The sequence below is a fragment of the Pan paniscus genome, chromosome 8, assembly GCF_029289425.2.
Source record: "Pan paniscus chromosome 8, NHGRI_mPanPan1-v2.0_pri, whole genome shotgun sequence".
Taxonomy (NCBI): Eukaryota; Metazoa; Chordata; class Mammalia; order Primates; family Hominidae; genus Pan; species Pan paniscus.
This window is the reverse complement of record NC_073257.2, coordinates 40,863,947-40,889,377: the sequence shown is the minus strand read 5'-3', so window position 1 is coordinate 40,889,377 and position 25,431 is coordinate 40,863,947. Positions and strand designations below refer to the sequence as shown.

Below are 25,431 nucleotides of genomic sequence, written 5' to 3'. Positions count from 1 at the left end.
TTCAGTTGCATTACACATCGTTATTTTCATTTAGGCGTAAAGTCTCCATGAGGAGCTATGAATCATCAACCCAATATGTGTTAGTAAATCAGAGCTCACATACTTTGCCTAATTCTCTTTAGGCGTTCTGAACCACAAGCATTTGGGTAAGTTGGAGGTTTTATTTTTTGCCTTGCCTTTGATTGCTTTTGATGTAGTCCAGCTGGTGTATGCTTGCTTTATAGTTTTCCTGATGAAAAGACGGTTCTCTATTGTTTGACAAACATGACAACCCTGGTAATTTTCCCTTTTACAAAGCATGAGGACTTTATTCTCATCTTTTTAGGAAGAAAATATGTTTCCTGGCTTCTTTTTTCTTACTACTTCCTTTTCCCTTCCCCTGCCTCATCTTAGTAATTCAGAAGATAATTTCTATAATAAAGGTGGGTTTTGTGAAATGGTTCCTAGCAAATGGTAAAGCCTTTTTTTGTGACTTTTTTTGTTAAAAGTTCTTCCCTGATGCAGTTTTTCTTTTCTTTTCTTTTCTTTTCTTTTCTTTTTTTTTTTTTGAGACAGAGTCTCACTCTGTCACCCTGGCTGGAGTGCAGTGCGATCTCGGCTCACTGCAACCTCTGCCTCCCGGGTTCAAGCGATTCTCGTGCCTCAGCCTCCTGAGTAGCTGGGATTACAGACACACCAGTATACCCAGCTAATATTTGTGTTTTTAGTAGAGATAGGGTTTCACCATGTTGCCCAGGCTGGTCTGAAGCTCCTGGGCTCAAGCAATCCACCTGCCTTGGCCTCCCAAAGTTCTGGGATTACAGGCATGAGCCACTGGGCCCAGACTAATGCAGTTTTTCTGACTTCTGAGTATGTTATATCCTTGTCTAAAGGATAGCCTTGTTGAGTTGCAAATTCTATCAGCTTTTTCCTATATAATTAATATAGCCTTTGAAATGGAAGATGAAAGTATATTAAAAACTTTAAAGCACTGAAACTATAAACAGGAACCTGCAAGCATGAGTTCTCTACATTTTTTTTCTGAATATCTTAATTACATCCAGAAATTTTAGAAAAATTGCTGGGAGAATTAATGTTAAAAGGCTCAAAATCAAGACTTTGAGTATTAAAAATACTTCTAGATGAATTATATTGCTGACTCTTTTTGCCACCATCTGTGAATGTAACCAGGATTTTCCAAGTTTTCGTTCTGCCAAAAAAAAAATGAGGATAACAATGCTTAATACTGACAACATTGACCCTATATCTAATGAACTGTTTTGCGCTGTCACTTCAAGAGTTAGGGACCCAGAGATTCAGACAGATCGAATAATTTGAATGCACATTTGTTGTCAGCAGGTCTGTTCTGAGTAATAATTGTTTCAATAAGCCCACATCTGTATGCCATACCTGGTCATCTCCAGTGTGTGTGTTTATTATGTCTAACACTGGTAGTCTGGAGGAAAGTGCAAATTATTTCTAATTACCTCAATAAAGGGATTAATATTATTTTTCTATATCACTTGAAACATTGTCTAAAATGACTCTGCAACTATTTCAGTGTGGTTAGTGTTAATGACAAATGATTGGTTCCCTGGAGTCTCAGTTTGGATTTTGATATAGAATGTGCACTGGTGTACAGTTTACATCAGCCAATATTGTCAGCATATTGTTAATAGATACATACTATTGATATCACCAAAATTATAGTTGTCTCTTGCAAATATATGTTGCATTATCTTTATATTGAAAGTTGTTTTTAAATTTTAATTTTTTGAGACAAGGTGTCACTGTGTCACCCAGCCTGGAGTGCAGTGGCACCACCTTGACTCACTGCAGCCTCAAATCCTGGGCTCAGGCAATCCTCCTTTTTTTTTAGAAACAGGGTCTTGCTATGTTGCTCAGGCTGGTCCCATACTCCTGGATTTAAGCAATCCTCCTGCCTCAGCCTCCCAAAGTGTTGGGTGTTGGGTTTACTGGGTGTGAGCCACTGTGCCTGGCCAAAGGTCAGTTGGGGGGGGGGTGCGGCAGATGTGATCACATTTTTAAGTTCTCATCTCTCAGTTCACTCTACCCAATACTTGGGGTCTGTTGTTGCCTGTCTTTATTGCCTATTGTGAAAGCTTTCTTTTCCCCTTAATGCATCCAGCAGGATAAACTTACATTTTGTCATCTGCCTCCTTAATGCTTGGACATACTTAATAAGTTTTAGCATTTAATTTGGAATTATTTTTATTTAAAAGATGCTTACATAAGTTGTTCAGCAAAGCAAGGCATCATTGTAAGCTTTACAAATAACTCATTTAACCCTTATAACAATTCTGTAAGGTTAGCATGACTATACCTGTTTTACACAATAAAAAATGGATACACAGAGATGTTTACCAATATGCCCAGTTGCAGAGTTGGGATTTGTAATTATGTCGCATGGCTCTAGAGTCTAAGCATGAGTCTAGAGTCTAAGCATGCTACCCCAGGGCCTTTGTAAGTGCGGTTCTCTTTCTGTTCCTCACTTCAGCACCTCCGAGTTAATGTCTGTGCTTCCCTCAGATCCCAGCATAATTGTCGCTTCCTCGAGAACGCTGTCCCTGAGTTGTTCACATCTCTCTCTCTTATACTTTTCCTGGTGCAACAACCTCCTCTTGTATAGGGCTTTTCAGAGTTGTCACTTTGCATTTATTTTCATGATTACCGATATCTGGCTGCTACCCTACACTGGGGAAAAAACTTGTGTTTGCTTTTATTTTTTTTTTCCTCCCTTCTTTGTAATCGCCCAATGGGTTCCCCTTGCCCACTGCCTAGACAGAACTGATTTATCAAGACAGGGGAATTGCAATGGAGAAAGAGTAATTCACACAGAGCTGGCTGTTCAGGAGACCGGAGTTTTATTATTATTCAAATCAATCTCCTGAGCATTGAGGAGCAGAGTTTTAAAGATAATTTAAAGAAATTTGGGTAGGGGCTTGGGAAGTGAGAAGTGCTGATTGGTCAGGCTGGAGATGGAATAATAGGGGGTTGAAGTGAGGTTTTCTTGCTGTTTTCTGTTCCCGGGTGAGATGGCAGAACTGGTTGAGCCAGATTACCTGTCTGGGTGGTGTCAGCTGATCCATCGAGTGCGGGGTCTACAAAATATCTCAAGCACTGATCTTAGGTTTTTCAATAGTGATGTTATCCCCAGGAGCCACGTGGAGAGGTTCAGACTCTTGGAACCAGAGGCTGCATGACCCCTACACTGTGCTTTCTAATCTTGTAGCTAATTTGTTAGTACTGCAAGGTGGACTGGTCCCCAGGCAAGAAGGGGGTCTTTCTGGGAAAGGGCTATTATCAGTTTTGCTTCAGAGTCAAACCATGAACTGAATCCCTTCCCAAAGTTAGTTCAGCCTATGCCCAAGAACAAACAAGGACAGCTTAAAGGTTAGAAACAAGATGGAGTCGGTTAGGTCTGATTTCTTTCACTGTCATAATTTCCTCAGTTATAATTTTGCAAAGGCGGTTTCATCATCACGGCATCTCCAGCCCTTCATAGTGCCTGACACATAGATAGTAAGCACTCGGTGTTTGTGGGGTAGGGATGAGAAAGGCTCAAGAGGAGTTTTGAAGTGTGGAGGGGACTTGGGAGCTTGCCAGCTTCCGAAACATGCCTCTTGAAATGTTGGCAAGTGTGTTAAGTTAAACCTGTTAATGAAACTTTGATGTAAGTATGTTACCATGCTTCTTTCATCTTTCAGGTAGTTTCAGGGATCCTGAAGAATGGGAACATGACAGCAGTAGCAGTCATCAGGAAATTAATTATCTGGTGAATTGGTGTAAAGTTTCCTGGATACAGTTGTAATTTCAGGGTACAGCAAATAACAATTCACTGTGGCTGGAATAGAATTTGAGGAGAAGTTGTAAACTATACTGCTGAAAACAAGGTTTACAGCAGATTATTACATAAAAATGCAATTTGGAAATTTATAAAACTGCTGTTTATCTTGTAAAAGCTCAAGCAGTGTAGAAATATATATGGCAAAAATGAAAGTAATTGTCTCCTGTTCCTTTTGGTTTTTCTTCCAGATTAAACATTGATAACAGTTAGATATGGATCCTACTATAGAAGGCTCTCGGCCACCTAGAGCTGTAATGAATGAGTGAATAAAGGTGAATTTCAGATCAAAGAGAATGCAAGCTTTCAATTTTCATATTGCCAACAATGTATACCAGTTTATGACTTCCCTGGATCCTTCATTCCCTCTGGGAAACCCAGAGGCTCTGACCAACCTTCTCTCTCTCTCTCTCTCTTTTTTTTTTTTTTTTTTTGAGACAGAGTCTCACTCTGTCGCCCAGGTTGGAGTGCAATGGCATGATCTGGGCTCACTGCAGCCTCCACCTCCCAGGTTCAAGCAATTCTCCTGCCTCAGCCTCCTGAGTAGCTGGGGTTACAGGCATGTGCCACCACACCTGGCTAATTTTTTTGTATTTTTACAACAGGGTTTCACCATGTTGGCCAGGCTGGTCTTGAACTCCTGACCTCTTGATCTGCCCGCCTTGGCCTCACAAAGTGCTGGGATTGCAGGCATGAGCCACCACAGCCGGCCCAACCTTCTCTTTTAAATGCAAACACTTTCTTCCACGTCCTCACTCTCAGCATGAAACCCTGTTTCCTAGTTTACTGAAAATAGCGAAACAATCTTCAGGGAATTATCACATGTTCCCTCAACCACATTTGCCCCACATGGGGCATCTGCTGCCTGCCTTCCTCTGTGGGACCATAGAGGAGCTGCCCTCTTGGATTTAATCCACCTGCGCACTTGACCCTGTTCCTTCACAACTACTGAATGACAGCTCCAGCTAAAACTTCTTTACCCCACTTCCCATACAAGGATCAATTCTCTGTTGAACCAAGTCTTCGAAGGCTATGGTGGGAGGATTGCTTGAGTTTAGGAGTTTGAGACCAGCCTGGGGCAACATCGAGACCCTGTCACTACAAAAAAAATTAAAAATTAGTCACATCTAGGGGAGCATGCCTATATTCTCAGCTACTCGGGAGGCTGAGGCAGGAGGATTACCTGAGCCCAGGAGGTCAAGGCTGCACTGAGCTCTGATCATGGCACTGCACTACAGCCTGAGTGGCAGAGCAGGACCCTATCTCTAGGAAAAAACCAAACCCAGCTCCTTCTAAGAGTTGTCTGTATTTGCTCTCTCCTCTGTCTTCCCATTTTTTAGTGCTCCTCATTCAGTCTTCTACATTGTCACTCTGCCAAAGGTAGTCAGTACCCTGCGCATTGCTAAATCCAACGCTTAGTTGTCAGTCCTCATTGTACTTGCTTATCAGTGGCGTTTACACAGTGGATGGTTCATTCTTCCTTGACACTCTGTTTCTAGGACGTGAGATTACAGCACTCTGAGTGGTTGCTGGTCCCTCCTCTCTTCTGCATCGCCTAACTTTGGAGACTTCAGGGCGCAGTCCCCTGCCTCCTCTTCTCTTCTGTGTCTACACTTATGCTCCTGGGGATCTCATTTTACCTCATGGCTTTAAGTACAAATCATGTGCCAGTGATTCCCAGGGATTAAGTTTTCAGTCCAGAGCAGTCTGGTGACCTGCTGACCCCATATTCAACTGCCCACTGCATCTCCACTGGTATCCAGTCGACATTCCAAATTCAGTATGTCTAAGGCTGAACTTCCCCATTATAGGTGATGGCAACTTCAAAAACTGTTGGAGTTATGTTTGATTTTTTTTCCCCCATGTCCCTCATTCAGTCAGACAGAAATTCATATTAAGTTCTTCCTTGAAAATCCACCTGAACTTGTGTAGTTCTCACAACTTCCCCTGGCTACTGCATGGGCCCAAGCCACCCTCACTTTCTGCCCTGGATTGCTGTGTTTGATCTTCCCATATAGTTGTCTGCCTCGGCCCTTGGCTTCCTGCGATCTGTTCTCAATTCAGCAGCCAGAGTGATGCATTCATTCACTCATTTATTTTTTTTTTTTTTACGAGACAGGGTCTCATTCTGTTGCCCAGGCCAGAGAGCAGTGGTGCAATCATGGCTCACTACAGCCTAGATCTCCTGGGCTCACATGATCCTCCTGCCTCAGCCTCCCATAGTGCTGGGATTATAGGCGAGCCACTGCGCCTAGCTGAGTGATGCTTTTGTAATGTAAGTTAGATCTAATCACCCCTTTACACAAAACTCTGCAGTGGCTCTTTCACTCTAAAGTAAAAGTGAAGCTCCTTCCCGTGTTTGCCCTTCCAGGCCCTGTGTGATCTGGGCTCCCATATCCTTCCTTATATCCCCTCTTCTTCTTGCTCCCTCTGCTCCTGTCATATGGGACTCCTTGCCCGTCATCTTCCTCAGTTAAAAGTATTCTGATGTACTCTGGTGGTTTATATCCTCTTAAAAGATAATGCAATCTTATTAATTCAAAATGATGACAGCTTGTAATTATCTTCTGATTAATGAATTATAACTTTGGGTGAATTGTTTACTCAACGTGAATACATTTCCTTATGAGTTAGGTCAGGTTGTCTACCTTCACCAATCCTTGGTCAACTCACCTGGCTGTTAGTTATATATATCTTATATAAAGATAATATTCTGATAGAAAACATGACTTTAGTTTTACAGTAATTCTCTCTCTCTCTCTCTCTATATATATATAGCAAAAAATATACTGCAAGACAACTTGAAGTTGCTCAAAGCATCAGAGTATCTAAAAGTGTATGTAAAATACATACCATCTCAGTGTGTTGCCCAGGGCTACTAAAGCCCCAAGAACATACCCTGATTGTAAGTCGTGAGAGGGGAAAAGCACATATACCTTTATCTGTAAGGACAATGATACCAGGTGCAGTGGTGTACTCCTGTAGTCCCAGCTACTAGGGAGGCTGAGGTGAGACGGTCCTTTGAGCCCAGGGGTTCAAGGTTGCAGTGAGCTGTGACCGTGCCACTGCACTCTAGCCTGGGTGACAGAGCGAGACCTCATCTAAAAAAAAAAGAAAAGACAGTGAGACAGTGACATATGTTTCTCCTGCAGTGTAGCATGGGTTCAGGAAGATGATCACGGCATATTATTTAGGTCCAATTAAATAACTCAGTGATCTCAAAGCATATAGTTTTTATCTTTAACAAAAAGTAAGTGGCACATGTACTTATCGTCTAGTATAGTGTGGATAGAGGGAAGCCAGCTACAGCACATTTAAATCCCATCAAATAAATAAGTCAGTGTAGTTAAATTAAGATTATGGTCTTACATATGAGATGGCTTAATGAACCGGCTCACAGAGTGAGGTATTTATATTGTACTGAAAGCATTCTCATTAGTATATTACTTTTTATAATTTCATACAGCCAGAATTTGCCATATAAAATTCCTCTGGAAAGGGAGAATAGGTTACAACATTTATTTTCCACAGAGCAGGCTTTGGTAACCTGTTTAAAAATCTCAAAACATCTTTATGTGTCTTTGCAATTAGTTCCTTTAATTTTAAGCACCTTTCTTAGCCCCTAAAATTTTTGCCCACTATGTACTTTCTATCGTTTTTCCATGTTTAGGGGTTTTCTGTTATTTTAATGTTAGAAAACCACAATCTATCTTGACCTTCTCTTATAAGTTTCATACATTTATGAGAAAGTTGAAATTAAGAGAGTGCTCTTTTGATAGAAAAGAGCTGTGTTTGGGTTCTCCAAATAAACAAAACCAATGGGAGATATTATAATATACATCCCCACACACATATGTACACACATGGAGACAGGTATATATTAGGTTGGTGCAAAAGTAATTGCAGTTTTTGACATTGTAGTAAAAACTGTGATTACTTTTGTACCAACTGACTTATATAGGTGTGTGTGTTTATAGGAGATTTATTATGGGAATTCACTCACGTGATTATGGAGGTCGAGAGGTCCAGTGATCTGCCATCTGCAACCTGGAGAACCAGGAAAGCTGGTGGCATAACTCAGTCTGAGTCTGAAGGCCTGAGAGCCAAGATTATGGGGTGGAAGGGAAAGGGCTGCAGTATAAGTAAGTATCAAAGCACAAAGGCCCAAGAACCAGGAAGCCTGATGTCTGAGGGCAGGAGAAGATGGGTGTCCCAGCTCAATAAGAGAGAGGGGGAATTTGCCCTTCCTCTGCCTTTTGGATCTATTTGGACTCTCAGTGAGATTGGCTGATGCTGCCCGTGTTGGTGAGAGCAGATCTTCTTTCTTGAGTCTACCAATTCAAAGGATAATCTCTTTCAGAAACATCCGTGCAGACATACCCAGAAATAATGTCTTATCACCTATCTGGACATCTCTTAGCTCAGTCGAATTAACACATAAAATTAACCATCTCAAGACTGTTTATTTGTCATTTGTTGAACTTAGAACTTTGGCCTAGTGCTCCACCTGAGCTGTTGGGGTCAGGCTTAGCATATTGTGAAGACAGGCAAACATTGTCAATACAAGCCTTTGATGTAATAGTATTTCCCTTTCAAATCTATATTAGAAAAACCTTTACTTTCACTAATCACTAAATATTTTTCATTGTATCTCCAATGCCAAACAACAGAAAGAACATCAAAAACAAAGCAGAAAGGCAATATTCCTCTCCCCCAGAAAGAGACACACACATAGTTTTTTTTTTTTTTTTGGAGATAGGATTTCATTCTGTCACTCAGGCTGGAGTGCAGTGGTGCAATCCTAGCTCACTGCAGCCTTGAACTCCTGGGCTCAAAGGATCCTCCCTCCTCAGCCTCCCAAGTAGCTGGTGCTATAGAGGCGCACACCACTATGCTCAGCTAACATAAAAATTTTTTTTTGGTATTGATGGTTCTTTCTAAGTTGCCCAGGCTTGTCCCAGGCTCCTGGCCTCAAGCGATATTCCTGCCTTGGCCTCTGTGTTGGGTCGTTCTTTGCATTGCCCTAGAGGAATACTTGCGACTGGGCAATTTATAAAGAAAAGAAGTATAATTGGCTCACGGCTCTGCAGGCTGTACAGGAGCATGGAGCTGGCATCTGCTTCTGAGGAGGCCTCAGGAAGCTTACAATAATGGTGGAAGGTGAATGGGGAGCAGGTATATCACATGGTGAAAGTAGGGGCAAAGGAAGTGAGTGGGGGGAGGTGCCACACACTTTTAAACAAACAGATCTCACTACAACTCACTCACTGTCTTGAGGACAGCCCCAAGCCATGAGGGATCCACCCCCATGATCCAGTCACCTTCCACCAGGTCCCAATTTGGGATTACAATTCAACATGAGACTTAGAGGGGACACATACCTAAACTATATCAGCCTCATATGTACATACATAAATCTCTATATAGAAGATTGAGCCAGTTATCATTTTATTGCCTCTTAGCTCCAAATTCCTACTTCATTGTCTGCTCTATGAAGATAGAGCTAGGCCCTTTAAGTATTTCTCTTTTGCTGCTGGCCTGACGTTAAGTTTTGTCAGATGAGGGCACTGGATGGGACAATGCAAGAGGAGGCGGAGGCATCTCTTCCTTATTCTTGTGTTTTCTTATTTGCTTTTTCTTTCTCCTTTCATAGGATTTCTAACAGCACTTGTGGGAGTATCCAGTGGTACTTATCCTCTTTGAGTTTTAGTGACACGCCCATGGGCAGACTCCCAGTGAGTCTTGTGGGCATCCCAGAGGTCAACTTCCTAGCCTCACCCTGCCTATGTACTGGAGGGGGTGTTTGCTTGACAGTTCCTGTCACTGTTATATACACCCTCTGGATATTTCTGGCTTTTTAGTCCTGCTATGCCAGGACTAAAAATGGTTTCCTGCCTGCCAGCCTCAAACCATCTGTATACTGGAGAAGTGTTTCCTGCTTGTTAGTCCCAGGCACAGTTTCTTGTCCACTTGCATCCTGGAGATGGGTGTTTCTTGCCTGCTCAATGATAATGGAGAATCTTTGGCCCAAGGAACCCAACCATCTTGTGAGCTGCAAACACACGTTCTCCTGTGAGCTCTGAGTCTTAGCCTTGGGGAGGGAGTCCTCTTCCAAGGTTGTTTTCTCCTTGGATAACAGGAAAAAATGTCCTTCAGTCCTAGGTATTCTTTAGAGTTCTCTCTGACTTTACAGATAAGCCCCTGTTATAGGTAATAATTATTTATATTAAGCTTCTCTGTTCAAATTACTGCAGAGCTCCTGTCTCCAGGTTGGACCATGACTGATGCAAACATAAAAGGCAGAAATTAGGGTTTGATTAATCACTAGTGTTTTCTTCAGTTTTATGGAAATTTAGTGCACTTAAAAATCTATAGATTTATGTGATTATAACTGCCTTTCCACCTTGGGTGTTCTCCAACCTAGAATGTACCCTTGCAGGTTCTGTTTTCCTTTTTCAGATCCTAGCTCAAGTCCTGCAAGTTCCAGTATAGCCTTTTCTTTTTCTTTCTTTTTTCATTTTTTTTTTTCTTTTTGAGATGGGGTCTCACTCTGATGCCCAGGCTGGAGTAAAGTGATGTGATTATAGTCACCACACCACTGCAACCTTTACCTCCTGGGCTCAAGTGATTCTCCTGCCTCAGCCTCCTGAGTATCTGGGACTACAGGTGTGCACCACCATGCCCGGGTAATTTCTTAAATTTTTTATATAGACAGGGTCTCACTATGTTGCCCAGTTTGGTCTCTAACTCAAGCAGTCCTTCTGCCTTGGCCTCCCAAAGTGCTGAGAGGAGTGAGCCACTGTGCCCAGCCCCCAATATAACCTTTTATGACCTTCAATGATTGGTCTCATCTTTAAATTATTACAGTTCTTGTACGTATCAATCAACTGACCCTTGACATATTTTAGTTTTGCTGTGGTGCTTTCTTTTTTTTTCAGTTATAAAATATGCAAATTAAAAAATATTGCTTTTTATTTACTGGAAATTTTTATGAAATAATTTTATTGAAATGCTTCACCTGCATCTTTGACAGTGTCTATTCCATGTACCCAAAATATAAGGTGAGATTTTTTTTCCTCCTTAAAATTCTTTCTCAGAGAAGAGAGAGCTGCTTTATATTCAAGTTCTTACAAAATCTCTTATAGGTAACTTTCTGTTATTTCATTTACTCAAAAATATGTTGAATGGAGAAGGCACATTGTTCTCATATAACCTAAATTCAAAATTTTTGGGTATGGTTTTAGAGGCCACCTGACAGAATTGTTTTTTAAAAAAGGACACTATTCATCAAGACAATGGGAGAAAAAAAGGTTACAAAGAAGTTTAAGCCAGATTTAATTATTATTCCTTAGGGAAAGGTTGTGACCTCACATTTGCCAACGTTGAAGATACTTAAAGAGTAGCTTAGTGGTTCTGTTGTAGAGATAAAAACTATACAGTTACAGGAAAAATGAAAAACCGATCAGTTTTATGTAGATTTCCCATGATAGCATCTCATGAATAATCAAAAATATGCTGCATATCAAACAGCTTATAGCTTATCTAGAAATGAAAATGATATATTTTAACTCTGAAATTTAAATTATTTACAAAGTTATTGTAAATAATTTAAATAAAACAATTTCATGAAATATGCAAGTGGGGCCCAAACCTAATATCTAAATTAATATATTTTACCTCATAGGTAATTTAAGGTATGTGTTCCTAACTAAACTGCAATGTAAATTTTAGAAGCAGGCATGAGCATTTTATCAACATCTATAAAAGTCAATTAGATATTTGAATTATTAGACATAAACAGATGTTAATAATTAATGAGGTATGTATTTCGTTGTCACACTAAATGTTCATGTATTTATTTGAAAGAAAATGTGTTTTGGATCTTTTCTTGGGCAAATAAGAGAGCCTTATATTTAGGATTGCTTTATGTTGGGGCATATTCTGTGTCATCTAAGATGATAAGACCTCTGGGGGCAGAGATAGTCGTATATTCTGTAAGTTGTATCTCCAGTGACAAGCATAGTACCCTGAATATGAGAACTCAGTAAATGTTGATTCTTAGGAACTTTGCCTTTAAAGAGGATCTTAGTCAGTTTTGTACTGCTATAACAGAATACCACAGACTAGGCAATTTGTAATGAACAGAATTTTATTGGCTCACAGTTCTGGAGGCTAGGAAGTCCAAGATCAAGGAACCAGAATCTGATGAGGGCCTTCTTGCTGTGTCATCCGTGGCAGAAAGGCAAAGAGAGGGAGAAGAAGACTGACTCACCTTCATATAATGAACCCATTCCCAAGATAATGAGCCCACTCCTACCATAATGGCATTAATCTATCCATAACCTCTCATTGGCCTCCACCTCCCAATGCTCTTGCATTGGGGTTTAAGTTTCTGATACATGCTTTTTAGGGGACACATTCAAACCACAGCAAAGACCTAACTCAAGTGTTTACTTCTTTTCTGAAGACTTTCCTGATGTCTAATTCCTCCTTTGCAGGAATTGACCACTTCCCTTGCCATTGCCACAGCACTCTAACCTTGTCCTGGACTTACTAATAAACCTGCCTGTGCTTGTCTGCTGCACTGCCAACTCCTGAGGACAGGAGCCGTGACTGATTTTTCTTAGATCTTTAGAGCCTTGAGGAGTGTTTCATTCATAGCTACCATAACTGTTTACTGGAATCAATGAGTTTGAATGACTACAGAGTATAGGGTATCTCATTGTCTCAGTTCTTGCCCAAAGACCAAGTAGACTTAGGTAAATTCTTAAAAAATATCTGCTGCTATCTAAACTCTCATGATTTGCCCTTGAATCTCCACGACCCAAACCATTTGGATTTCACAAAATTCTTCACCATTAGAACTTTAGGAACTGAGTATAGGAGTATTTTAAAAAAACATGTTAAAACACAGGCCCCATTTTATGCATGGCCAGAGATGGTTTCTAGGGCCCTTATAATTCATTTGAGTGGAAGTAGTTGTCTATATTATTTACCTTCATGGAGACTGCGCACAGCTCTGGCCTGGTGGCTCCTTTAATCATGTCTTTAATTTCTGGTTGGCACTGTGCTGTCTTTTCTTGCTGTGGTCATGGTTACCAGATGTGGTGGTTGAAGGGAAGGTACGGCTCTTGTCACTAGAGTGTCAAACTGTGGTGGGATATTAGTTAGGATTGCATAAAACTAGTAAAAACCAGAGAACTCTGGTTTATGAGCTTCTGTTAACAGAAAAATTATTTTTAATAAAAACTTAAATATAATATGGCTTATTCCCACAAAATGTAAGCAGTACTTGGGTAAAGTTAACACTTTCCATATGTAAAGGACTAGCGTGGTTTTATTTCTGAGTATGGTATTGTATCCAATTGCAATATACAGCTAAGCTATTGTTTGACTTTGAACCATTGAATTGAAATGACATTTTCATTCTAGAAGAAGACATGTTAAGCAACGGACTGCCTACGCTGTGCCAGCCACAGGGCTAAATGCTGCCATATGCATTGCTCTATAGAATTCTTACAACAACCGTGTTTGCCATCATTTTTTTTATGTTAGCATTTTATTTTGAGATAATTGTAGATTGATGTTATGATCTCATGTACCCCTCAGCTACTTTCTTCCGATGGTAGCATCTTGCATACTTATAATAGAGTCTTGCAACTAGGAAATTGCCATTGGTACAATCCTTTGACCTTTTCAGATTTCACATTTTATATGCACTTATTTGTGTGTGTCTCCGCGTGTTTGCGTATTTAGTGCTATGCATTTTTTTTTTTTTTTTTTTTTTGAGACGGAGTTTCACTCTGTTGCCCAAGCTGGAGTGCAATGGTGTGGTCTTGGCTAACTCCAACCTCCACCTCCGGGGTTCAAGTGATTCTCCTGCCTCAGCCTCCTGAGTAGCTGAAATGACAGGTGTGTGCCACCACACTGGGCTAATTTTTGTATTTTTAGTAGAGACGGGCTTTCACCATGTTGGCCAGGCTGGTCTTGAACTTCTGACCTTAAGTGATCTGCCCACCTCGGCCTCCCAAAGTGCTGGGATTATGGGTGTGAGCCATTATGCCTGGCCGTGCTATGCGATTTTACCACACCTGTAGGTTACCATTTGTTTTTAAACACATGAGGGAAATAAGGCTCAGTTAAGTTATGTGAAATGCTCTAAGTGTAGACTTTGAGTTTGAATCTAGCTGTGTTTGATCCACACTTGCTTTTTCAGTAACGATATGATTAATAACAGTAATAATTATGACAATAGCTAAAACTTACTGAGTTTCATGTGAAATGTATTGAGTACTTTTTATGTGACAGGGACTGTTCTAAGGTATTGAGTCATTTAATCCTCCTGACAACTTTTATCATGTAAATTATGTCAGAGTTGAATTAGTCTCCTTAATTAAACTGTAAGTCATGTTACCAAGGAATAGGTAATTATTTTTACAACTCCCCAAATCAATAATAAAATAATGAAATTTCACCCTTTCTTTACATAATTTCACATTTTGACTTCCGACCTTAACCACTGATCTTGGCCATTGTTGATTACTTTCATATATAAAATGAAACCTGTATTATTATAGATTGAGTTAGGTTGAGATACCTTACAAATAATTTTACTAAACTGTAAATAAGAGCTGGTGTAGGCAGAATGCCAGGATTTTAAGGGAATAGATGTAAAACACCAAGAATACTTCAGAATGTAATTGAGAGAAGGTTTTTTTTTTTTTTTGAAGAGTGTTTTAGCCTTTTTTGGCCAAATAAGGCCCCAGACATGTTTCAATTTAATCAGATCTCCCAAGTTATGTATCTTAATTTTCAATGTGGTACCTAATGCCTTTGGTTGTGAGTTATCACTGATAAGCAGAATTAGCATGCTTCAGGAAGATAATAGATATACGAATCATCAGCCCATAATTTACTATTCTTTGCTAGTTAAATCTCTTGTAAAGCTGTCCCTGTGATGAACAGCAGCACTTATTCAGACCAAAAATAACAACAGTCCCATGTGTTGTAGGTCCCAGGAGGTCTTGGTGTTTTTGTAGACAGCAGACAAGAAATAAAAGGAATTTTGTCCTTTTTACCTCATGTAATCCCACTGGAAAATGAAACATGTGCTATGAGTTGATATTGACTCCTGCCAGGTCACCTCCCTAAAGAGTCTCGGGCAGGCACTGTTGCAACATTCTTGGACAGGAGTGTGACGGGCTGTGATGGAGATGGATGGTTTTTGTAGTACGCTACCGTGGAACACTGCACTACTGTCTACCCCTAGGAAGTGGCTAATGAGGACGCCACGAGTAACCCGCATCTGTTACTTTAACTCTTTCAGAGGGTATTACATAAGCTTTACATCCCCCAATTTTAAACTAAGTTCTACGTGGCTTTTTTTTTTTGATAGTTGACTATAGTAATGTAGAACCATTTATGATTTCTTTTCCCGTACTTTGTAGGACTTTCTTTTGGATGTTAGATAATGCAAGTATTTTTGAAACTATATGTTATTAGGAACTATTTGGACCCTACAAAACCCTTTTAATGGGCCACCCTATCAATTCTCTGTTCTTCTAAGGAAGTTTTTCCTATTCATAACTCATTTCACTCTTTGGCTCAGATTGAGGGAAATGTAATAATGATTAAGGAAAGGAATGTATGCGTTTTCTTCTTTTTCTGAAAACCTGTACACATTTTCTGTCTCGGATTATGTAAACTTGGAGGGCTGTAGAATGTTGACAACTGTGAGAGGTAAAAATGAGTCTGTTAATACATAGCACTGCTTTGGAATTTAAAAGCCAGAAAATTCCCCTTTGGTTCTTTGGAGAAGTGTTTAGCTTGATGGCCCGGAATACAAATCCAGTAAAATTGGCATGTTCCAGCTGTCATTTACACACACCTTAGGCGAAATTAATGAGATCACTCTAAGATTACACTTTGTGTTTTATTTTCATTTTATAGGTCTGTATGAGCTGTTGGCTGCTCTGCCAGCCCAGCTGCAGCCACATGTGGATAGCCAGGAAGACCTGACCTTCCTCTGGGATATGTTTGGTGAAAAAAGCCTGCATTCATTGGTAAAGGTAAACCATGCTGATGTCAGATTCTCTTTGCGAAAAGCATATGGAAAAATATTTGGGGCACCACCAAGTAAACCAGAGATCAAATTGTTGCTCTCTGAAAACAAAACTGCCTTGTTCCATTCACCGACGGGCGTGGAAGTTGTTAAAGATTCTACCAAAAATACATAGATGATTTCACTTAATGGTGGTGAGCTGGCTCTGTATACTAATGTAGCAACCATGTGGTCACCCCCTTGTTTAGAGAAAGAATATGAAATAGTAGCAGGAAGGTTTAGACTCTTTTACGGTCAACATTCATGAGCTGGAATTTAACTTAAATAAATGTTCACAGCAAAAATTAGAAGGAATCTATTTTCTGAGGTCAAGGATGGCAGCAGTTCAGTAGCCACATTAATTTAAAATAATTTCCTTTAACAAAGTCAACTGAAATTCTAGTAAGCTGTTTCTTTTATTGGCAGAACTCCATTGAAGTGGTATTTTGTATATAAATACACTGAAGCCGAATGTGAGTAAAAACAGTTTTTGGAGACAGTTTTAGTAAAGCATCATGCCATGAAAATGATCAGCCAGCAGAAATCGGGTCTGGCCATACAGCAACATTGGGAGTGATCAGAACTCCTAAAATAGTAAAATGAGAACAAGAAGCTTACTGGAAAATATGCCACTTGTGCTTCTGGAAATATGAATTGCATTTTCTCTCATCTAACTCAAGCTGAAAGAAATTTAGAGTCTTTCTGGAGTTTATGAGGAGGTAGAAACCAGTGACTCAATGATAACTGGACCTATATTTTTAAATTCAGCTAAATTTGTTATGGCTGCCTGTCATGATAAGAGGCTTTTAATTGATATAGAGTATTAGAAAATGAGCAATTTCTGAGTTGCAATTGCTTTTCAGAACAGAATTCCTATATATTTTTTTTTGTCAAATTTACTGAAATTTGTGTACTTGCAGCAGTGACAATTCTTAAGAAATGGAAGTGTTGATATGTAGCATTTCCCTAGCAGTACATTTAAAGACCATGTTTATTTGTTCATTTCTTTATTTTTTCATAACAGTGTAATTTCCAAGGCATCCTTGTGCTCTAAATAATAGTTGCCCTCTGGGGATTTATTAGGCATGGTCTTGGGATTATAACTGATGACGTTTATGCCTTGGTAATACAATCATAAAAATATTTTTATGTTGACTGTGTGGAAGTTGGATAGCTATGGGTTTATTTAGATTGAGTTGACCTTTTGATAGAAGGAATAAAATATATTTGAGGTGTCATCATCATCCTTTAATCATTAAATAAGCATGCCTCCAAACAATGGATGCATATTCATTTGTATGTATTTACAAATAGCTACTATCTCAGCTTCCTTACCTATAAAATTAAAGTTATAATATCTGTTTACAGGGTTGTTTGTGAGTTTCAAATAAAATAGCGAAGATCTGAGTTTTTTGGTAGTTATATAATGGGGTTAGACAAATTTAAGTAGGCATTATTAAGTATTGAGGAAAAAGTTAATTATCGTAGCACGCTAAAGACCAAAAAGGAACTACAGAGATGGTTGTTATTTCTATTAAAAGAATGAAACTAATGCATAAAACAAATTCTTAGTTACACTGGCTTGAGTTTTAAGCTGAGGCTGTTTTTCAAAGTATATGTCAATACTAAGTGGTTAGAAAGCATAGCGGAGGGTATTGATATCTGATTTCATAAAAACAGTGGAGCGAATAAACTCATGTTGCTAGTATTTAGATAGCACAATAACACATGTACTATTCTAAATGTTTTCCAGTAATTGCTGTAAAATGTATTTTCAAAATTAGTTTTATTACATACCTCTAGTACATTCTCAATGTCTTAATAGTTCCTCCCACCCCCAACTTTTATCAGACACAGACCTCAAGTGTGTCCTTTGACTGACCCATTCTATTCGTTTTCAAGTATGTAAAGTCTACAATACTTTCAGGAGGCAGGTTCCTGGGACTGGAGCTTTAAACAGCTGGAATAAACCGCTTAACTGTATTCCAAGCGTGTCTATTTAAGCTTGGAGGATAGAAGCCTTCAGCTTTTGTACGTAAATCTTGGTAGAGCTGAAGGAATTTGTATGAAAAGATTTGTGGTAGAGTGAATCAAAATCGCTTTGGTTTTATGCTCTTCTGCCTGCAGTCGAAGCTGTTAGAATGTGGTTTAGAACTGAGTGAACACAAAACTTGATTTTATTCTAGTACAGAATTTTCATAGTTGTTATCGTGTGATCGTGTGTGTGTGTGTGTGTGTGTGTGTGTGTTTAAATGGGCTGAGTGCAGTGGTTCACACCTGTAATCCGAGGCCAGGAGTTCAAGACCAGTCTGGGCAGCACAGCAAGGCCCTCTCTCAAAAAAAAAAAAAAATTAAAAATTAGCCAGGCATAGTAGTGTATGCCTGCAGTCCTAGCCACTCAAGAGTCTGATGTGGGAGGATTGCGTGAGCCCGGGAGGTCAAGGCTGCAGTGAGCTGAGATCACACTACTATGCTCCAGTCTGGATGACAGAGACCCTGTCTCTTAAAAAAAAAGTTTGGGGGCAGGTTGTAAATCACAACACAATTTTAAATACATAGACCTCTTTGGACTAGGAAAAAATATACTTATAAAGAGGAAGTTTGAGTAATACAGTCTCTGTGACAGATTCAGCCACCTTGGGGTATCTGGCTACAGTGCAAGTATATGTAGGCTGGGAGCTTGTCACTAAAAAGGAAATATGGTGATCCTCTAGGGTGTTAGCTGAGGATGCTTTTTAAAAGAAAAATGCCTAAATAGAAACGAAGAATAATAAAAACGGTGAGCATGAGACTTTAGAAGTATCAGAGGGAAGATGATACTGAGAGAATGCCTGAGAAGTCTCATATTGATATAGTTTAGCTGTGTCCCCATCCAAATCTCATCTTGAATTGTAGCTCCCTTAATTCATACGTGTTGTGGGAAGGACCCTGCGGGAGATAATCGAATCATGGGGGTGGTTTCCCTCATACTCTTCTCATGGTAGTGAATAAGTCTCATAAGAGCTGATGGTTTTTTAAAGGGAAACCCCTTATGCTTGGCTCTCATCCTCTCTTGCTTACCACGATGTAAGATGTGCCTTTCGCCTCTGCCATGATTGTGATGCTTCCCCAGCCACATGGAACTGTGAGTCCATTAAATCTCTTTTTCTTTATAAATTACCCAGTCTCAGGTATGTGAAAACTGACAAATACACATATCTGTGGGATGGAAATTCATTGTTTATGAGGGTGGAAATAGAAGGATATCAGAATTCACATGAACTAGGGAATGGTATAGACCATCAGCAAGGGTAGAGCTGCATCCAGGACCCATCTCTTGCAAATATCCAGGACCATATATTTTGTATCCCAACCTCATTTCTAGATGTAGTTTCTATTCTTGTGGATTCTTTTTTCCTATTGAGATCTCTTTACTTATTTTACATTTTATTTTTTTTAGTTATGTTTCTGTGTGTTTTTGTAATCTGGTTTAAGTTCATTTTAGAACAAGATATGGCACAAAAACTTGCTTAAATACTATATTTCTTTCTTTCTTTCTTTCTTTCTTTCTTTTTTTTTTTAAATTCTTTGAGACAGAGTTTTGCTCTGTTGCCCAGGCTGGAGTGTAATGGTGCAATCTTGGCCCACTGCAACCTCTGCCTCCTAGGTTCAAGTGATTCTCATGCCTCAGCCTCCTAAGTAGCTGGGACTGCAGCCGCCTGTCACCAGGCCCGGCTACTTTTTGTATTTTTGGTAGAGACAGGGTTTCGCCATGTTGGCCAGGCTGGTCTTGAATCCTGACCTAAGGGATCCACCTGCCTCGGACTCTCAAAGTGTTAGGACTACAGGTGTGAGCCACTGCGCCTGGCCTATATTTCTTTAAAATAAGGCTGTAGTTCTGTTTTCTCCAGAAATCTTTGTTTTTAACTCACAACTATGTTAGATTTCTAGGATAAGAATATGGAATTGTTAGTACCTTTTAAATAGTTGTGTTATGTTTACCCCTACCCTTTAAAGTAATTATGTGTATATTTGGGAACAGGAGGAAAAAATGTAGCAATCTGAATTTTATTCTTTTTGGTATTTTGAAGTATTTCAACAAACCCAAATTGATATTTTCCAGATAATTTTCCTCATATGATTGAATTATTGTGTGTGTTTCTGTGATTTCAGCCTTATACAAGTAATGATAAATACTCAGACCCCTGTAACATCTGGTTACATTGTTTTAGCTTTGCATATTTTTTAATTTTGGGGGTTACATAGTAGGTATATATTTTTATGGAGTATACAATATATTTTGGTACCAGCATGCAATATAATAATCACATCAGGGTAAATGGGGTATCCATCACCTTAAGCATCTATTTAACTTTGAGTTTTGATGGACTGATTGATACTATTTGTTGGGTACATACTCTATGCCAGTTACTATATGGACCACTAGGGCCAAGATGTTCAACTTGGTGGGCACAATCCCTTGCCTGTGGGGGCTCCAGTCTCCCAGAGAGTTTATAAATGAAGGGATGGATGATTACAGTATTCTAAGATAGGCCTCATTTGGAGCTTTTTAGGAGAGACACAAGGTACCTCACTCAACACTAGCCTCAGAGGGGGCGGTTCATGGAGGATTTGGTATCTTAAGTTGGAACCTGCATTCGGTATAGGAGTTGCTCAGGTTAGGCTGGGTGTGGTGGCTCATGCCTGTAATCCCAGCACTTTGGGAGGCTGAGGCAGGTGGATCACTTGAGGTCAACAGTTCGAGACCAGCCTGGTCAAAATGGTGAAACCCTGTCTCTACTAAAAATACAAAAATTAGCCAGGCATGGTGGCACATTCTTGTAATCCCAGCTACTTGGGAGGCTGAGGCATGAGAATTGCTTGAACCTGGGAGGCAGAGGTTGCAGTGAGCTGAGATCGTGCCACTGTACTCCAGCCTGGGCGACAGAGCAAGATTCCATCTCAAAAAAAAAAAAAAAAAAAAGGAAGTTGCTCAGGTTAGAGTTTATGGGATGGATGAGGGCATGGGAGGTCAGGCAGAAGGAATAATGGATGCGAACACCTGGAGGCAAGAGCGAACAATCCACCTTTAGGATTGAGGTCAACAGATTGTTTTGGCTGATCTGTGACACCAGGAAGGCTGTGGGCAGCCGAGGGTGGCAGGAGAGATGAACAGTGACCTGTTCTTGAATAGCTTTGTAAACGACAGAAGGTAAATGGGCTTTCTTCTAAGAGAGTGGGAACCATTGCATGGAAAGGTTTCAAGAACAGTGAAGATATCAGGTTTTTCTTTTAGAGGTAAACAGTGAAGACTGGATGGGACATGAGATTCCCAGGTCAGAGATGATGGTGGCAAAGTGTTGGAAGAGCCACTGATTTTAGTTTGAGAGAGGGAGGCTGATGTTCAATGTGCTCTCATCTGCCTGTGGGCTCTTCATTGAAATATGAAACTCTCCTGTTGTAAGCCACCAACTGTTGTTTATGCCAGGCCATTGCGGGTTGGAAGAGGATACCAGGAGACCTGTATAAGCCCTAAGATACCAGGTACCAGTTCTTATATATTTTGACCATCTCCTCAGAGGAGATGAGAGGTAATTTTAGTTTTGGTTTTTTTTTTTTTTTTTTTTTTTAATTATACTTTAAGTTTTAGGGTACATGTGCACATTGTGCAGGTTAGTTACATATGTATACATGTGCCATGCTTTGGTTATGTTTGATATCTGGGGCATAATCAAATAGAGCTACTTATTGGATGTGTGAATCTTTTTTTTTTTTTTTTGAGATGGAGTCTCGCTGTGTCACCCAGGCTGGAGTGCAGTAGTGTGATCTCGGCTCACTGCAACCTCTGCCTCCTGGGTTCAAGGGAGTCTCCTGCCTCAGCCTCCCGTGTAGCTGCAATTACAGGCACCTGCCCCCACGCCCAGCTAATTTTTGTACTTTTAGTGGAGATGGGTTCCACCATGTTGGCCAGGGTGGTCTTGAACTCCTGACCTTGGGTGATCCACCTGCCTTGGCCTCCCAAAGTGCTGGGATTACAGGCATGAGCCACCGCACCTGGCCTGGATATGTGAATATTGAACTGTGGATAATTATGTTCTGGATTGGACAGAATAGATTTGGGAGTAGGGGTGCCAGATAAAATGCAGGACATCCTCTTACAGTTGAATTTCAGATATGCAATGAATGGTCTTTGTTATAAGTGTGAACCATGCAACATTTGTATTTTCGTTACTGAAATCTGACAGCTCTTATTTGGGAGTCATCAACGTTTAGAAGGTAACATTCTTTTGGGAACAGATTTGTTGAGCTATATAATTCACCTACTGTCAAATCACCCACTTAAAACATACAATTCAGTGGTTTTTAGTATATTCACAGGATTGTGCAACCATTGCCAAAATCAATTTTATTTATTTTGTTTATTTTGTTCTTTTCCTATCCCCACAATCAATTTTAGAACCTTTTTATCACCTCAAAAATAAATCCTTCACCCCTAGCCATCATTCTTCAATCCTTGCATTCTCTCTCCCATCCCATCCCTAAACAACTGCCAGTCTACTTTCTGTCTCTATGTATTTGCCTATCCTGGAAATTTCATATAAATGGCATCATCTGTGGCTTTTTTGTAACCGGCTTCTGTCACTTAGCTTAATGTTTTCAAGGCTCACCCAAATTATAGCATGTATCAGTACTTAATTCCTTTTTATGACTGAATAACATTGTATGGCTATATCACACTTCATTCATCCTTTCATCCATGGATGGACATTTGGGTTGTTTCTGCCTATTGGCTGTTATGGTGATGCTACTAAGAACATTTGTGTATAAGTTATTGCATAGATGTATATTTTCACTTCTCCTGGGTATGTATCTAGGAGAGGAATTGCTAGGTTAAATGGTAGCTCTAAGTTTTTATGAAGACCTGTTAGACTATTTTTCTAAGTGGCTGAACCATTTTATATTCCCACCAGCAGTGTATAAGGGTTCTGATTTGTCTGTATCTTCACCAACATTTGTTTTTATCTGACTTTTTGATTCTTACTATCCTGGTGGGTATGAAGTGATACCTCATTGTGATTTTGATTTGCATTTTCTAGATGTCTAAATAATGTTAACCATCTTTTCATGTGCTTATTGGCTATTTGTATGTCTTCTTTGGAGAAATGTCCAATTGGATCCTTTGCCCATCATTTCTCCCATTGGATTCTTTTTAATTAATAAACTTTACTTTGTAGAACTGTTTTGGATTTACAGAAAAATTGAGCAGATGGTACAGATAGCTCCCATATCCCCCTTCTCCCCTTCCCAGTTTCTCTTATTATTTACCTCTTGCATTGGCACGGTACATTTGTCAATTAACGAACCAATGTTGGTTGATACATTATTATTAATTGAACTCCATTATCTACATTAAGCTTTATTCTTTGTGTTGTATACTTCCAGGTTTTGACAAATGCATTATGTCTTGCATCTGTTATCACATTGTCATGAAGAATAGTTTTACGTTTCCAAATCTCCCATGCTTCACCTGTCCTCCCTCCCCAGCTCAGCAATCACTGATAGTTTTACTGTCTGAATAGTTTTGCCTTTTCCAGAAGGTCATATTGTTGGAATCATACAGTATGTAGCCTTTTCAGATTGGCTTCTTTTACCTAGTAATATGCATTTAGGGCTCCATCAAGTCTTCTCATGGCAACATAGCCCATTTCTTTACTTTGTATTGCTGAATAGGATTTAGTTGTAGATAAGCACCATAGTTTGTTTCTCCATTAACCTTTTGAAGGGCATGTTCATTGCTTCCAGTTTTGAGCAGTTACAGGTAAACTTTCTATAAACATTTGTGTGCAGGTTTTTGTGTAGATGTAAGTTTGCAACTCATTTGGATAAATATCACGGAGCACAGTTACTGGATCATGTGGTAAGACTAGCTTTTTAAGAAACTGCTGGCCAGGTGTGGTGGCTCATGCCTGTAATCCCAGCACTTTGGGAGGCCGAGGCGGGTGGATCACCAGGTCTGGAGTTCGAGACCAATCTGGCCAACATGGTGAAACCCTGTCTCTACTAGAAATACAAAAAACTAGCCAGGTGTGGTGGCACGGGCCTGTAGTCCCAGCTACTTGAGAAGCTGAGGCAGAAGAATCGCTTGAATCCAGGAGGCGGAGGTTGCAGTGAGTTGAGATTGTGTCACTGCACTCCAGCCTGGGCGACAGAGTGAGACTCTGTTTCAAAAACATTTCAAAAACAAACAAACAAAAAGAAGCTGCCATATTGTCTTTTAAGGTGACTGTACCATGTTGAATTCCTACCAGCAATGAGTGAGAGTCCCTGTAGCTCTATAGCCTTGTCAGCATTTGGTGTGGTCATTTTTTTTTTTTTAATTTTAGCCATTCTAGTTGGTGTATAGTAGTATCTCATTATTGTGTCAATTTGCACATGGTAGGTTAAGCATATCTTCACACGTTTATTTTTTTATCTATACATCTTCTTTGCTGAGGTGTCTATTCAGATTTTTTGCTTATTTTTATTTTTATATTCCTGTTGTTGAGCTTTAACAATTCTTTGTATTTTCTAGATGCAAGTCTTTTATCAGATATGTATTTGCGAATATTTTCTCGCAGTTTGTCTTTTCATTGTCTTCGTGGTGTCTCTCACAAAGCGGAAGTTCCACATTTTACTAAAGTCTAACTTACAGATTTTTTCTTTCATGAATTGTGCTTTTGGAGTTATATCTAAAAACTCATTGTCAGGCCAGTCACAGTGGCTCACGCCTGTAATCCCGGCACTTTGGGAGGCCGAGGCGGGCGGATCATGAGGTCAGGAGATTGAGACCATCTGGCTAACACGGTGAAACCCCGTCTCCACTAAAAACATAAAAAATTAGCCAGCAGTGGTGGCGGGCGCCTGTAGTCCCAGCTACTCGGGAGGCTGAGGCAGGAGAATGGTCTGAACCCGAGAGGCAGAGCTTGCAGTGAGCTGGGATCGTGCCACTGCACTCCAGCCTGGGCGACAGAGCGCGACTCCGTCTCAAAAAAAAAAAAAACAACAAAAAACCAACCAAACAAAAAAACCCAAAAAAACTCATTGTCAAACTCAAGGTCACTTAGATATTCTTGTGTTATCTCCTAGAAGTTTTACAGTTTTGCATTTACATTTAGCTCTATTGTCCACCTTGAGTTCTATGTCTAGATTAAAATGTCTGCATATGAATATCCAATTGTTTTAGCATCAATTGTTGAAAAGACCATTCTTTTTCTATTGAATTGCCTTTGATCCTTTGTCAAAGATTAGCTTCTATATCTGTGGGTCTATTTTTGGGTAATTGTGTTCCATTATCTATTTGTTTATACTTTCATCAACACATGCTGCCTTGATTACCTTAGCTTTATAGTTAGTTTTGAAGTAGGGTAGCGTCAGCCCTCAGACTTTGTTCTTCTTTGATATTGTGTTGACTATTCTGAATCTTTTGCCTTGTCATATAAACTTTATAATCAGTTTGTCATATCCACAA

The 25,431-nt window shown here is 39.8% G+C and overlaps 1 protein-coding gene across 10 annotated transcripts in view; it reads left to right on the top strand.

Annotated features, from left to right (window-relative positions):
• Positions 1 to 25,431, top strand: part of MPP7 (MAGUK p55 scaffold protein 7) — a 284,148-nt gene that overhangs the window by 117,170 nt on the left and 141,547 nt on the right. For all 10 annotated transcript variants that reach the window (XM_055092545.1, XM_003821435.5, XM_034930201.3 and 7 more), the window contains one exon: positions 15,794 to 15,912. In XM_055092545.1, the coding sequence (XP_054948520.1) occupies positions 15,794 to 15,912 (119 nt within the window). The remainder of the gene's footprint in view (positions 1 to 15,793; positions 15,913 to 25,431) is intronic.